Here is a 14107-nt window from a genome sequence, read left to right on the forward strand (position 1 = left end):
AATGATATTTTATTTTACAGATACATTGTAGCCTAGTGTGAAAATTATGTTCTGTTTTAATCCTGACAATAACAACATAGTAATAAGTACAATTAAAAATAATAATAATAATATATATAAAAGAGAGGAAATATTTAGGTAGATTTGCAACATTAAGCACAGTTATCAACATATTCCTGCCTGATACCTGTGGGGTTGTGCCATGTTAAGTGCACAGGGCCAGACACTGAGCAGCCCAGATGAGCATTATTGGGATTGTAATGGCTCTGATGCTAGAAACTAGTTTCTGTGCTGGTGGCTCTGCTCTGCCCCATAGGAACTCTTCTAACCAGAAAAGCTGATGACAGGCTTGCTGTCAGGTCTGGTGAGGGGAAGCGATTTAGACCCTAGAGGTTATGTATGGTAGGGAGTGTGCTCCCACTCGTGCCAGAGCTGTACCTTTTTCATTTAGGAGGGGTGAGATTTCTGCGGTCTTTACTGGTTTTGGCTTTGTCTGGACTTGAGAACTTTAGCACTTTCATTGTATTACATAGTACTAATTTTACCACATTAATGGTAAAACGAGGAAACAGCATGCTATTATGGCATCTAAAAGTGCTTTTATATATGAAAAAGCTTCCGTACTGTTATGCATATTATGAGAATTGTGCTTCTGCAGAGGTCTTTATTTTCTTAATCTGACAGTTATATGAGTAAGAAATCGTTCCCATGCAGAGGGTGCCACTCATCCTAGTCTCATAATCCTAAAAAAAAGTGAGGTTTGTGGTCAGCTGAAATGATTGATGACTGCAAACCAGTGTTTCTCCAGTGCAGAGCTTTTCTTTGCAGGAAAAAGCATAAGCATCTATGCGAAGTGTTGGCTGTCATTTGTTTCTTTGGTTTGGTTTTAGCATCAGCTGTTTATATTGGCAGCTGCAGCCAAATACCAGCACAGTTAGGATGTCAGTGTTGTTCTCACTTTTCTCTTTTTTTCTCTTCCACAAAGTTGCAGTGATGATTGTATCAAACCCTGGAGTTCTGGAGAGCATTTTGTGTATTGTTTTGGGGTTTTTTTCCTGATTTTTTTTTTTCTCCTGATTATCTGTTTTTTCCTGCTCAGAAACAGGCAGTGGTTCTTGGAGTGTCAGGAGTTCACATCACTGTATTCCTTTGGGCCTTGTTGCTTAAGTAACATTGCCCTGCAGCTGCTTTGACTCATTCTCCCAAGATCAAAAGCATACAGACCTTTTTGTGTGTTAGGCTGAGCTACTCAGGGCTGGGTAGCCAGGGAAACTCCCTGAAGTGAGGTGTTAGCTGAGGGCTGGAGGCAGAGGTTTGACACTTCTGGCTCTGTCTACTCATTTACTGGCATCCTGTTGAATGTATGGGAAAAGAGGGAAGGACAAGAGATAAGGAACAAGTCAAGAAAGAATTATGTGTGATCCATTGCTCTCTCTTTTCACAGCCATAAAAGCTACTGTGTTAATCCAGAGGTGGTACCGCTGTAAAAAAGCCCAGCTAGAGATCCGCCGCCGCTATTCTCTCACTATCTTTGAGTCAATCGAATATGCTGATGAGCAAGAGCAAACACAGGTGGGTCATCTTCCGTTCTTCCTGTACAGGCAGTTATGTTAAGCCCCTTACATTAAGTCATTGCATGGGTGATCTTAAAAGAATGAGCAAGGCAAGCTCTCTGCAATAGAGAAATAGAGTTTTCAGTATCTCAGCATATCAGCCTGGCTTTCTTGAGAGTCAGTACCAGGAATTAGGAACTTACTGGGCTTTGTGTTAAGTCTAGCATCAGTATAAAGTGAGTTAGGTGAATTATATCTGTTTCTTTCTCTTGACTATAAAGGAAGCTTAGACAAATAGTCTGAATGATGGGCAAGATGAATGACACCCAAATGTCAGCGGCATGATGTAGCTTTGGAATTTTGTATGTGATCATATGCTGTCAACCTGCTCATTTAGAGGTAATGCTCTGGGAACATACAATAGTGTCCGAGCTCCCTCTAAATGGGAAATTGATGGTACCTGACTAAGGAAAAAGAATGTTAATGCTTGCTGAATCCTCTAAACTGATCAGTGCTTGTTTGTTTTTTTCCTTATCCAGCTGTCCAATTTTTTCACATTCATGCTGGAGCACTGTGTTCATCGTGGTGAAGGTAAGGAGAAAAATCAAAGTAACACAGAGATTGTTTGAAAACCTTATATGGGAAAAGGTAATGTGAGATAATGTCAGTGTGATGTTTAGAACTTGTGGCACATGCTGGGACTGAGGTTTGCTTTTCCAAATACCGCAGTAAGAATTTGGTCCTGTTAAGTGTTGACTCCATCCTATTGAATTCCGAGACAATATGCCTTCTCCTTCATCTGGTTCAGCCACCAAAACGGTGTGCGGTTCAGCGTTCTAATGACAGCTGTTAGAAACTGTAGTTCTTCTCTCTTCAGTAATTTAGAGTGCCTCTGCGTGTTCTGCACAAAAAGAAATGACATTTGAGCCTTGCTGCAAAGCTAAGACTGATGATACAGTTATCCTTCCTTTGATTATTTTTTTTCCATTACCACCTGTTGGTGCAAAAAAGTATTTAACTTCTTGGGGAGGAAATGGCAAACTTGAAGTGAGCAGCATCTGATTTTCTTTATGGAAACTGCTTCTGGATGCTAATGACACACCTCCTTTTACCTTTTTCACCTGAGTGAGTCAGAAAGTTGTAGTGCTAGTCTTAGATTTGGTACAATTGTGTTCATCTCTATTTTGTTATCATATTAAAACAAATTTTACAGCTGATTTATCTACTTTTTTAACTGTGCTTGTTGATAGAAGGAACTAATAGGACCTTAGTGCTCCAGTGACTTTCTGGGGCTTGGGCAGTCTGTTGCCACCACTGCATGAGTGACCTGGTCCTTCATCTGGCAGGTATTAGCAGTCATGCAGGTGGTTAAAGCTGGTGCATGTGATAAAGCATGTTTTATTGGAAAACATTTATCATCTGTCTGTTTTGTTTGTGCAGAAGTTTCATCTGTTTGGATTGAAGTTGCTCCATTATTTTCATCTTAGTGTGGTTGTGGTGGTGGTTTGTTGTTTTTTTTTCTTTCTCTCTTTCTAATAAATGCCCTTCGTTAGAAATAAAACCCCAACTAAAACCCCAAAAGGTGCAGAAAGATTCTGTAAGATACATATTAATAGAGGGACAGCCTGGGGCCTCCTTTGTACTGGATTTTTTGGACATGTTAAATGAGAAATTGCAGGTTGAACTTCAGTTGTGTGGTTTGCAGTTACATTTGTCCAACTGCTGGCTGTGTGCATCTCTTACTTCAGACTCTTTCTAGCCCACTCCTCTGAGTGACCTTTGCAGTTCCTGTGCCAGCTCCAGAAATTTGAGCAAAACTTGTGCCTGAAAGATTACTTAATGAACTGCTTCTGTTTCTGCTGTATCACAGTCTTAGTATAAGAGCCCCTGTGAGTGTAAACCTGGCAAGCAGAGAGGCTTCAAATTAGCTTTGCTATTCCCAAGTATTTTCTAAAGCCCACCACGCTTTAATCTGTTTCTTTTTTTTTTCTTAATCTGTGTTTGGTCACTTAAATTAAAGTGATGGCATCTTGTTCAAGAGCCTTCTCCAAGAATTTAGTATATAATATTCTTACCTGAGTACAGGTTGCCTGTTCCAAGCAGTAGTTGCAATGATGAGAAAGCTACCTGAGGATTTTGTGATACCTGTCATCTCTGTTCATCTTGCCACTTTTCTCTTTTTAATCATCTTGTTCCAAATGCCTTTTATTCAAAGGAGGAAACCAGTCACCATCTCATTAACACAGTGGTGCTTTTGATGTGGTTGTTTATGTTATATTCTGAAACTTTTATCATCCTCTCATCCTCTTTAAGATGTCAGTGCAATTAGAGTTGTGTTTGGGATGCTGCATAGCTATGTGTGCATTGTCCTTGCTCTGCTCGTGATTTAAAGCCATTTACCAAGGTTTTACAGAACGTATGTCCAGTGTCTGAGCACTCCTCAGGAGCCAGAGGTCCTTCCTGGGCTTTTGTGTTTGTGTAACAAGGAGCATGGTCACTGTCCTGCACTGAGCCTGGAGCCCTATGGCGGCTGCTAGCAGCCAGGGCTGGGCTCGCTGTCCTCAGGCAAGGCCTCCAGCATCAGAGCATAGCAAAAGGTGTCCCTGTGCTCCCTCTGGTTGGTAAAGAGATGCAGAGGGTGCTTCATCTGGTCTTAGGATAGGTGTCTGAACGCAGTGTGCCTAAGGCTGTTGTCCTTGTCGTTCAGTATGGTCTGAAAGAGCCAGGACAGCTCTGGCTGGAAGATAACTAAATGAGTGCTGAGTCCTTCAGAATGAGCCCTGCATGGGTCTTATGGCAAGGTGGGTTGCTCACAGGCCAGAGCACACTAATCACCAGGCTGCAGCGGGACATCCATTACAGGAAGAAGTACTCCTTGCCCCCAAATGAGACATCCTGTGCAGGAAGAACCCTTAAAATCTAGCTGAAAGACTGGCTGAGGAAATGTAAGAATGCTCCCAGGTTTGTGATCACGACTGATTTTTTGATTTCTCATCCTGAAAATGGGGTATACTTTGCAGAGTAATGCCCTCTGGGGAAGGAGATTGGCTTTCCCAGCCTGAGCACCTGCCAGCAGGGAGCAGAGGCAGTGAGGAAGGCAGGTCTGTTCTCAAAGGGGATGGGAAGGGTCGCCTGCTGTGGGCAGGAGGGACGGAGCAGAATGGGCAGGTGTCTGCATGACTGGGGACACGGGGAGGGCTGCTGGCTCTGGAGGAGAAAGCTGGAGGGAACCTTTGGCCAGAACTGGCGAGTGGAAATTAGGATGGTCTGAGAAATGGCAAAAAGTGTTTCCAACAAGAGTCTCATGCAAGCAGCTCTGCAACAGCAGCCTCCAGAACACTGTCCTTTAGGGCTCAGGCTCTCTCTGTTAGAATAAGAGATGACAAAGACTGTCTGCAAGGAGACTGTCCTTGCACTGCGCTGAAATCAGTTTTCACTATTATGTATCCAGGGTACGCTAAAAAAATATTGGATTGAAGCAGTGAGCAAAGCTCCTGCTTTCTCCATGTTCAGGAAAATCAGGAGAAGCTGTTTTTGTTTACTTTATGTCTTCCAGCGGTTTTATGGCAGCTGTTGTTGTCTCTCTGTTGTATCAGAAAAGAGTGCTTTGCAGTCTGCTGTGAAGGAACACTGCTTAGCTGCTGGCTTTTAAAATATTCAGTGTGCTGCTGGTAGTTAGCCTATTTTTATGTAGAAGATAAAAGCGACTCTTTAAAACCCGTATTAACAGCATAATCTGGAACTATAAACAGATGGTCACTGGTTGGTCAGTGAAGGCTTCTGAATCTCCTTGCTCTGCGGGAGGATAAAGTCTATGGCAGGTTGTATTCTCATTTCCTAACAGAACAGACTGCTCCACAACTCCAGTACAAAGTATTTTGCATCCTGACCACAGCTGCTGCCTGTTAGGACAGTGTTTTTGCCAGTTTTGTTTGTGTTTATTTCTGTTTTTGTTTAGAGCTGTGGATCAATGTAGGGAGACCTGGAGCCGCTCTGATGTACAAGGCAGGAGCTGGCTCCTCCAGCACTGCAATGAAGAGAGCATCTACTATATTCTCCTGTTGCCCTCATGTTGCTAAGCTTTATAGGACTGCTAGAGCGTCTACGTTCCCATTTCTCTTCCCTCTCATTGCAGTTGCTCACGCTTCCACCAGCTCCCATGTTTCTCCTGGTGCAGACTCATATGTAATTGAGTATGAAAAGATTGATGTTCCAGACTCCTATCGTGGACCAAGACTCTCATTTCCCCTCAATATTGCACATGCTAAGGCTCTTCTTAACGCGCTCAAGGATCGACAGGTACACTGCAACTACTTTTTGTTTGTTTGCTTTTCTTGTCTCACATCTCTATCCACTTGGAGCCCCCCCGTCACTTGAGTGCAATAAAGGACTGAGCTGATGCCCAGGGAGATGTTTCCACCTTCCTTTCCACCCCATTGCACTTTCCTGCAAACCCTCATTGATCACACAGGTACACGGTGAGCTGCTGTAGGAATCTAATCTGGCCAGGAGGTAACCTTGACAAAACCCAAAGAACTTCTCAGTCCCTGGGTTTGAATCACTGTGTAGCTGCAGCACTGCCAGTGCTGGGAGGGGCAGGGGTTGGTGAGCATCTCTTCCTGAACAAAGATTATAGTGAATGTGCAGTGGGAACCCTCAGCAGCTGCCAGTCAGGTTGTCAGTAAGGATGCTGACAGGACTGTGAAAGGTGCTGAGGTCCTTTTATTTTTCCCTTCAATGTTTTAAAGACAAATTGAGTTGCAGGGATTAATAATCTGATTCTAATGTACAGGACCCTGGAGAGAGTGAATATAAAGTATGGCTAATGTGCTAGCATAGATTTCATAAGCTCTGCCCGCCACTGCTTTACATGGCACAGTTTTGTTTGAACTCGTGGTCATTTGTGCTCAACAGTGTGCTATTTAACAGTCACTCTTTGCTTACAATTTACTGAATAATATTTTATTTTTCCCCTAATTTTCAGTGAAGGCTGATCTTACAAGTAGCACAATGTAAAGCACATGAGAAATGTGCCCACTCAAGGCTTCACTTTGCTGTGGCTGGCATTTAATAAGGAAATGATTACACATAATTGCCCTCTTTTGTTTATTTCAAGAAAATTCATCTTGACAAGTCAGTCTGTAGGCCATCCATCAGTGTTTGAATTAAATGTTGTAAAAACCACAGACTGACCAAGCTTTGGCAGAGAACAGAAGAACACAGGAGCCAGAAGCTACATGCCCTCTGAAAAGAGTAATCTTTGGAGCTTGAATGTTTCATTCATACAATGTCTTCACAGTGAGCTGGAAGATAACTCTAAACAAGTCAACCTTCACTGGAGTTTCCTTCTCTTTATTATTTGTGTAATTTGCTGAAATATCATTTATGGTCTTTGGATGGGGTTTTTGTAGGTTTATTTTTGTAATTAATTTGTCTGTTTTTCATTTTATTTAGAATTAGATCCCTTTTTTTTGTTAAGCTATGTTCAGGGGATGAACTTATGCCATACTTCTGAGTGCTCCATTGCCCATTCTCTTACTGTTTTTGTACATGAGAAGAGTAGAAACACGATGTAGAAATAAAATGGGAAAATATGAACAGCAAGTTTACCAAGGGCCCCTTTTCCGTTCATTGGGAAGCGAATGCAGAGCTACTCCTGATTCCCAGCACTAAACCAAGCAGCCTATATCCATGTTTAGAGAGGTCTGTAGTATCAGTGATGTGATACACCTTCCTTCACAATATGTGTGTAGTGCTAATAAAGCAGATTTCGAGCTTCTCCTAAAATATCTTCCTCTTCTCCCTGTGGTTTTCCTCATAGCTGCTTCATCCCCGCTATGTACTGCAGCTGTTAGATGAGACCAGAAGACTTCTCAAGGAGAAGCCAAATATCACCCATGTTTCAGTTTCCTACTTCAAGGAGATAACCATCTGTGGTAAGAATAGAACTGGCAATATAGCTGCTTTGGGCCAAACGTTGATATTCTAACTAGTTGAAGAGTGAGGTGGGAATTTCTCCTTTTTTTTTCTTCTTTAACAAATGCATACATGGAAACAAAAAACAAACAAAAAAGCACCATTTAAAAAAGGGCTCTGCATCACACCAGGTATATTTAGGGAAGTCCCTGCCCTCCTCTTTTCTCTTGTTAAAAGTTTCTGAATGAGTCAGTATCAATTCAGCTAACACTGCCGTGCAGCTTAAATATTCCTGAAGTTCCATTTCTAAAATGCCACTCTGAGTACTGTGATTCTCACCACTGAAAAAAAGACTTTATCATGAGAGTTTACTCAGCAATGATTTTAATGAAAGTGTAGTAGAAAAAGCAGATAAGGCCCTTTGTTAATAGTATGACCATCAAAAACAAATTGAAATGTATAATAAACCTTGTTATTAAAGGGACCCAAAAGGATACAGTGGTCGTCATATAACCAAAAAAATTAGTCTCACAGAATGATGTGACGTGTCACAAGGTGAAAAATTAAGAGCTCATTGCCATCTGTTTTATTATGTTTTCATAGATTATGAATGAATGGATGTGGTATCCAAGTGTGCCACAGGTAGCAGTAGCTGCAGAACAGAATAGGAGTGGTGACATCCGTTCTGACAGCTGTGTCTGTGCTGCATTGTAGGGGAGACAACTGTGACACATGTAAAACAGCAATTGATGGTTCTAAGATGTGGTCGTGCACCAACTTTGCTTACCAGGAAAGGGCTCGTTTAAATAATATTTTCTTACAAACAATAATTTGTTAACCAAACCAACCAAAATCTCTCTCTGAATGCAGGAAACAGACTCACATTCGCTTGCTATGCAGGGTGTGGATTACTAATCAGTAAGAAAGCACCCCTCTGTTGTTTGCGTATCTCATTTGTGCTGTGCAAGTAGCATCTGAAGTGTTCCCCTTCCTGCCATTGGAGCTAACAGCTTTTGCAACCAGATAGCTCCTCTGCAGAATATGGAAGACCCATTTTTAAAGCTAATTGGTCCAAAATTATCATTTTCCTCAAAGCAAGGTGCCTCCCCCAATTTCCTTCTAATTTCAAACAAATAATGCCAATTAAATATGCTTCTGAAGTGTTTGTGGCCACACCTTTTAAAATCTGTCATCACCCAAAGGAATCCATAGAGTACCTTCAGCAGGCTTGCCATCAACAAAAATTTGCATGGAAGACATAGAAGTATTAATCTGTGTTACAGGCTGATAATGTGTTGGCCCATCTTCCATTTCCCTGAGTGACCTCTTACCTAGGTTGCAGATCTGATCTTTGGATCTAGCTTGGAGAGCTTGTCTGCCCTTTTAAATATTTAATTGCTAGACTTTATTAAGCCACTTCTTCATGTACCTTAAAATGAAGCTGATATAATGCTAATGTAGGGCAAGTTATTAAGGAAAATTCAAATTAATAATGAAAACACGAGGAAAACCTTCTTAGGACTAACATAATTCTAGTCCTATAAAATTCCAGTTTTTCCCTCTTCCATGATTAAATATATGTATATGTTTTTATTTCCTGTAGGAGACTTACATGGAAATCTGGATGATCTTTTACTGGTATTCCACAAGGTAAGCAGGCAGTCTGTGGCGTAGCATTTTGGTTTACAGAATATGTATTAGCATCTAGTAGTTGTTATCACTTAAAACTGTCCATGTGTGCCACACACACGCATACAAACCATGGAACAACTTGGATGGTGTCTTTGTCATAGCTTTTCATTCTCTTTATCCTCCTGCTCACTGCAGGAGAGGAGATTCAGGAAATATGCTTGCTTCCAACTGTAGAGCTAGAGTATGAACCTAGGGAGGTTCCTTTCCATGTCTCAAATGTTTGGCTCATGTTTTCTATTCCTTGCTGACTAAGGTCTGAACTCTGGAGCTAACAGTTCCTGAACTGACACTACACTATGGATAATTCTGGTCCTCAAGACTGAAATGCAGAGGCTTTTTTGTACCCTTCCATTGATAAGGTGTTTTTCATTATTATTTGTTTACAGAAAACAGAAGGATGCTATCTGTTTAAAAACATTTGTAATCTTGAAAATAACTACATAGTCTGCACAAAAAGGAAATACCTTGGGTAGCTTGTCCATATCCTTGAACTGCCACTCACTTTTCAAGTTAAAAAGCATAGATTTGTTTTACTGATGTGAAAAAAAGTTAAGCCCCAGGCTTTCTTTTCCACAATTGTGTATTCAACTGAAGATGCAGTTTTCCTGTATTTAGTTTCCCCTTTACCTTTAGTTTGATTCACCATCTTTCATTTGGCAGATCTGAGTTTTCTGAAGGAAAAGGTTTTTGTCTGATCCTTGCACTGGGTGGAGACAGACACAAACTAAACCAGATATTTAAATGATGTAATTTCCCTCTGCTTCCAAGGTCTTCACACGTAATATCTGATACTGGCTGGCTGGCTGGCTGGAAGCTTGGTGGTTTTGTCCAGCGACATACCTGGAGCCTGCTGAAACAAAATCAGGCCTCTTCTGGCCTCTGCTTTTCTTATTAACCAATTACACATTGCCAGTCCTTGGCCTGTAGTCTTTTAGCTGTTATTTTAATTAGGCAACCTTCTCTTTTGGAACTGCATATTGAAACAGAACCAGAGTATGATTCACATCAGTTTCATAAACCAGACCTGGGAAGTTAAGCAGAGCTATCCTGGAGGTAACTGCTCTGTTATCTCTAAATTTGTTCAAGCACTTGGATTTTAAGGCCTGTATTGCTAAGCTAGATTGGTAAATGGCTGCTAATGATAGAAATAGCCTGAAGATGTAGAGAATGTGAGCAAAAAACAGAAGTTAGTTAATCACTAATCCAGCAGGTACAGTAATGATACCCAGCAGCAAGTTACTAATCTTAGAGAGCCTTGTTCACCTTTTTGACATGTCAGAGGCTGCACCACAAGCAGTGCTGGGGCAGCAGCCATATTTGTGAAGTAGGATGCTTTGCAATGCTGTCTGACCTTGTAAGAGACCTCTGTTGTCACAACATTTTGTAGATGTTCTGTCGGTTATTCTTGTCCATGCCAGTTGTGAAAACAGAGGTTTCCTTTACCTGGCAAGTCAAAAATGAAGAATATTTCCAGTACTCATGACTGGAAATGATGAAGCTACGTGTAGTCACTGCTATGCCTTTTGTAGGCTGGTGGCACCTATTGACATGTGGATAACTAGTCTTACAACACGTACCATCGATTCACAGTAGTAGCTTTTGGTAAGTTGCTATTCACAATAAAACATTGCTCTGAATCTCCAGAAAAAAAATAAGGTAATAAGTATGTGTATGTGCAGTCTCCCCAGGAAGGGGAGTTTTCAGGATTAAAGCAACTGGAAAAAAAAGTTTCTTCAGCGTCTTGTATTAAGGTCTGGGCTCTAGTACTTCTTAGGAGTTCTGGAAGCAGAGATTGCAAACAATGTAAATATCTGAAATCTAATTTCTTATTGGATAAGGAAACATAAGGACCTTCAGATTTGTATCAGAAGGTAATTTTTCATGTCATACACTCAAAATGAATAAGTCCCTTCTATTTGCAAGAGCATAACTTCCTGGCAACAGTTGCATTAACAGAAAAGAATATTTTATTACAATAGTAATGTTCTTACTCGTCCCTTTCAATTTAATTTAATAGGTATAGGAAAGGATTAGAGGCAGCATCATAAGAACAATTAGAGAGGTCATCTGTTCCCTAATAGCTCTGTATTATGCAAGATGTATTTTTTAATTCATTTGTTTATTACAGGGTTTCTAGCAAGGTGATCTCATTTGAAATGATATTTCCTTTACTACAGTAAAGGAATACAGTAAAGTACTACAGCAGCACTGCAGTCTCTGAAAATCTTGTTTTTGTTTCCTTCTGCAGAATGGTCTGCCTTCAGAAAACAACCCTTATGTCTTTAATGGTGATTTTGTTGACAGAGGAAAAAACTCTATGGAAATACTTATAATCCTATTTGTGTTTCTTCTTATCTACCCAAATGATTTTCACTTGAACAGAGGAAACCATGAAGACTACATCTTAAACATGAAGTAGGTTTAAAGGGATGAGAGGGAAGCATATCTAGTCGTTCACTGTGCCAACATCTGATCTCTAAACCAGTAGTGTTTTACTGGGTATTCTGGTGGAGCTTTGTATCTTCAGGATGCTTAAGCAAAGAACATCCTCGTTATGTTTAGACACTTGAATAGGCATTTCTAATCATAGTCCATCGAATTCGGTGTGTCACTGAGACTTTCAGAGCACCCTGGGGGGAGGGGATGGATGGAAGGACTGTATTTTAGTTAAATGATGAAAATTAGGGTGTTGTGGAAACGCCCCCTGCAGCAAGGGTGCTTTGGTGTTAAAAGAATGAGGTATTAGACTCTTTGTCCCTTGTGGAGGAAAAGAGATGTGATAGATGGCGCTGTCTGTGGAGGTTTTGTGGGAAACATCCAGCACCAGTTGGGTTCCTTGAAAATTCTCCTGGTATCTCAAAGGCAAGCTGTTAAGCTATTTATTTTAAGTGGGAAATAAGGCTGCTTAAAAATTATTGGTCTGGACTTTGTTCTCGATCCCAAGAATTGGTTTAACTTCATTCTTGAGACAAAATAGAAGAAAGCTCTTTTATACTAAAGAGAGACAGAAAGCAGAAAAAGAGGGATGGAAAATTCTTGGCAATCACCATAGTGCAAAAAAAAAAACCCGTACACACCCAGTTCATGATGCTGTCCTGTTTTCAGATATGGCTTCACTAAAGAAGTTTTGAAGAAGTATAAGGTAAGACTCTTCCCATTTTCCCTGTATTGTCTTTTAGTATTGCAGACGTAAAATGTAACCTGTCTGAAGAAGGAGACTTCCAACCAGTTTAGGTGTAGTACAGAATGACTTTAATGATGTAGTTACAATTATTTTGGATTTTCAGTGGGATAACTGACAAAATAACTTTTAACTGTTAACCTTTTGTGCTCAGCGATCCACAGGATGAAATAAATAACATTGGTGAGGCCACTCAGAAGCACAAGAAGAGGTAAAAGTGAAAGGAAAATGAAATGCTGCAGGGACAGCTGAGTGGCTCTTGGCATGAATTTCAGATCCTATTGGCTGGTGTTGCAGTGCAGTGTGTCCCCTTGGGTGGAACTGTTCATACAGGTGTTTGCAGGCACCTCAACAAAATGTAGAGCTAAAAAGTAACAGAATGTTCCCCCAGTAGCATCTAATCTAAGAGTACATTTTGCAGGTCCATGGCATGACAATTCTGTATCATCTGCGAGACGTTTTCAGCTGGCTTCCCCTTGCCACTTTAGTTAATAACAAAGTGCTTATTGTACATGGAGGAATTTCAGACACCACAGATTTGGATTCCCTGAATTTACTTGAGAGAAATAAGGTAAGTGAGCATTTTCGTGTGATGGTACTTTTATTTTCTTTAAATACCATAGCAGTAAGAACGCTAAAATCAAGTTGATTGCAGGAAGAAAGAAATGGCTACTTTCTAAAGCGAGTAAGGAACAAAGAGTCTTGTTTTTCTTCAGAATCAATATTTAGAAAGGGAGGTTTCAGTAGGTGTTGGGAGCTAATTGGCTGCTGTAAAACGATGTGGATCTTCTGACTTTAAAATAGTTGAACACACGTCAGATACCTCCATCCTGCAGTGATGACACACGAGCCAGAAAGTATGCAAAGTTCTTAATTCACAGGCATTTCTAAACACTTCAGAAACCAATGTAGCTGCATCTTTTTAGCACCGCCTGTTGTCCCGGGGCTGTGTGGTTGCCATCTGCTCTGTGTAGGAAGCTCTGCACCCTGCAGTGCTCCCATGGCAGCACATGTGGGAGAGCCCTTCCAGCAGGAGCAGGCCTCGAAAGCTGGCCTTGAGGAAGCAGGAACGACTGCTGTTCCTAAATTTAGAAGATGGAGTCATGTGGTTTTTATTCCTAAATGATGAGCAAATACAGCTTTTCAAATCGTTGGAAAATGGTGTAGGTTTTGATCTGGAAGATTTATACAACTAAATGAAGGTGAATGCTTGTAAGCTGGGTGCTTAGGCTCCTTGTGATTGATGTAGACCCAGGAGATGAGTTGAAGCTTTACCATTGATCAGATACAGGTCTCCAGTGCAGGTCTCTATGGAAGATCTCCCAAAGCCACAGGGGATTTCCATTGCCTCTGGAGAAAGTTGTCCTCACAGATCTCTTCCATGGATCTCCATTAGGCTTGGTTCACAGGCATGCAGAGCATCCCAGATGGCACAAGATATAGGTATTTCAGCAATTCATAGATCCATGGAATGTCCCAAGTTGAAAGAGGCCCATAAGGATTATCGTGTCCAACCCCTGGCTCCACACAGCTGCACTGTGTTCCTAGTGCCTGTGGAATCTCACCCTCACAATTTCTAGCACAGAAATAGCAATTTTACTGGTCATTCAAGTGTAGCTCAGTTTGTTTCGTAAAGGTGTGAAGAAGGGCAATGAAACTGAGCCTAGCACACTGAATTTGGGTGCCTAGCTATAGATGCAGGTGTCTCAGCTTTGGGACAAGCTGTTGTCGTACTTTCAGCTAGGCTGGGCTGGTTGTATTGGAT

At 41.1% G+C, this 14107-nt stretch overlaps 1 protein-coding gene across 4 annotated transcripts in view; it reads left to right on the forward strand.

The window, feature by feature from the left end:
- Positions 1 to 14107, forward strand: part of PPEF1 (protein phosphatase with EF-hand domain 1) — a 29155-nt gene that overhangs the window by 7483 nt on the left and 7565 nt on the right. For all 4 annotated transcript variants that reach the window (XM_052674004.1, XM_052674005.1, XM_052674003.1 and 1 more), the window contains 8 exons: positions 1445 to 1572; positions 2093 to 2144; positions 5689 to 5852; positions 7375 to 7489; positions 9073 to 9119; positions 11410 to 11576; positions 12267 to 12303; positions 12764 to 12913. In XM_052674004.1, coding sequence (XP_052529964.1) covers positions 1445 to 1572; positions 2093 to 2144; positions 5689 to 5852; positions 7375 to 7489; positions 9073 to 9119; positions 11410 to 11576; positions 12267 to 12303; positions 12764 to 12913 — 860 coding nt within the window. The remainder of the gene's footprint in view (positions 1 to 1444; positions 1573 to 2092; positions 2145 to 5688; positions 5853 to 7374; positions 7490 to 9072; positions 9120 to 11409; positions 11577 to 12266; positions 12304 to 12763; positions 12914 to 14107) is intronic.

The sequence above is a fragment of the Tympanuchus pallidicinctus genome, unplaced genomic scaffold (assembly GCF_026119805.1).
Source record: "Tympanuchus pallidicinctus isolate F22 unplaced genomic scaffold, pur_lepc_1.0 scaffold14, whole genome shotgun sequence".
Lineage (NCBI taxonomy): Eukaryota > Metazoa > Chordata > Aves > Galliformes > Phasianidae > Tympanuchus > Tympanuchus pallidicinctus.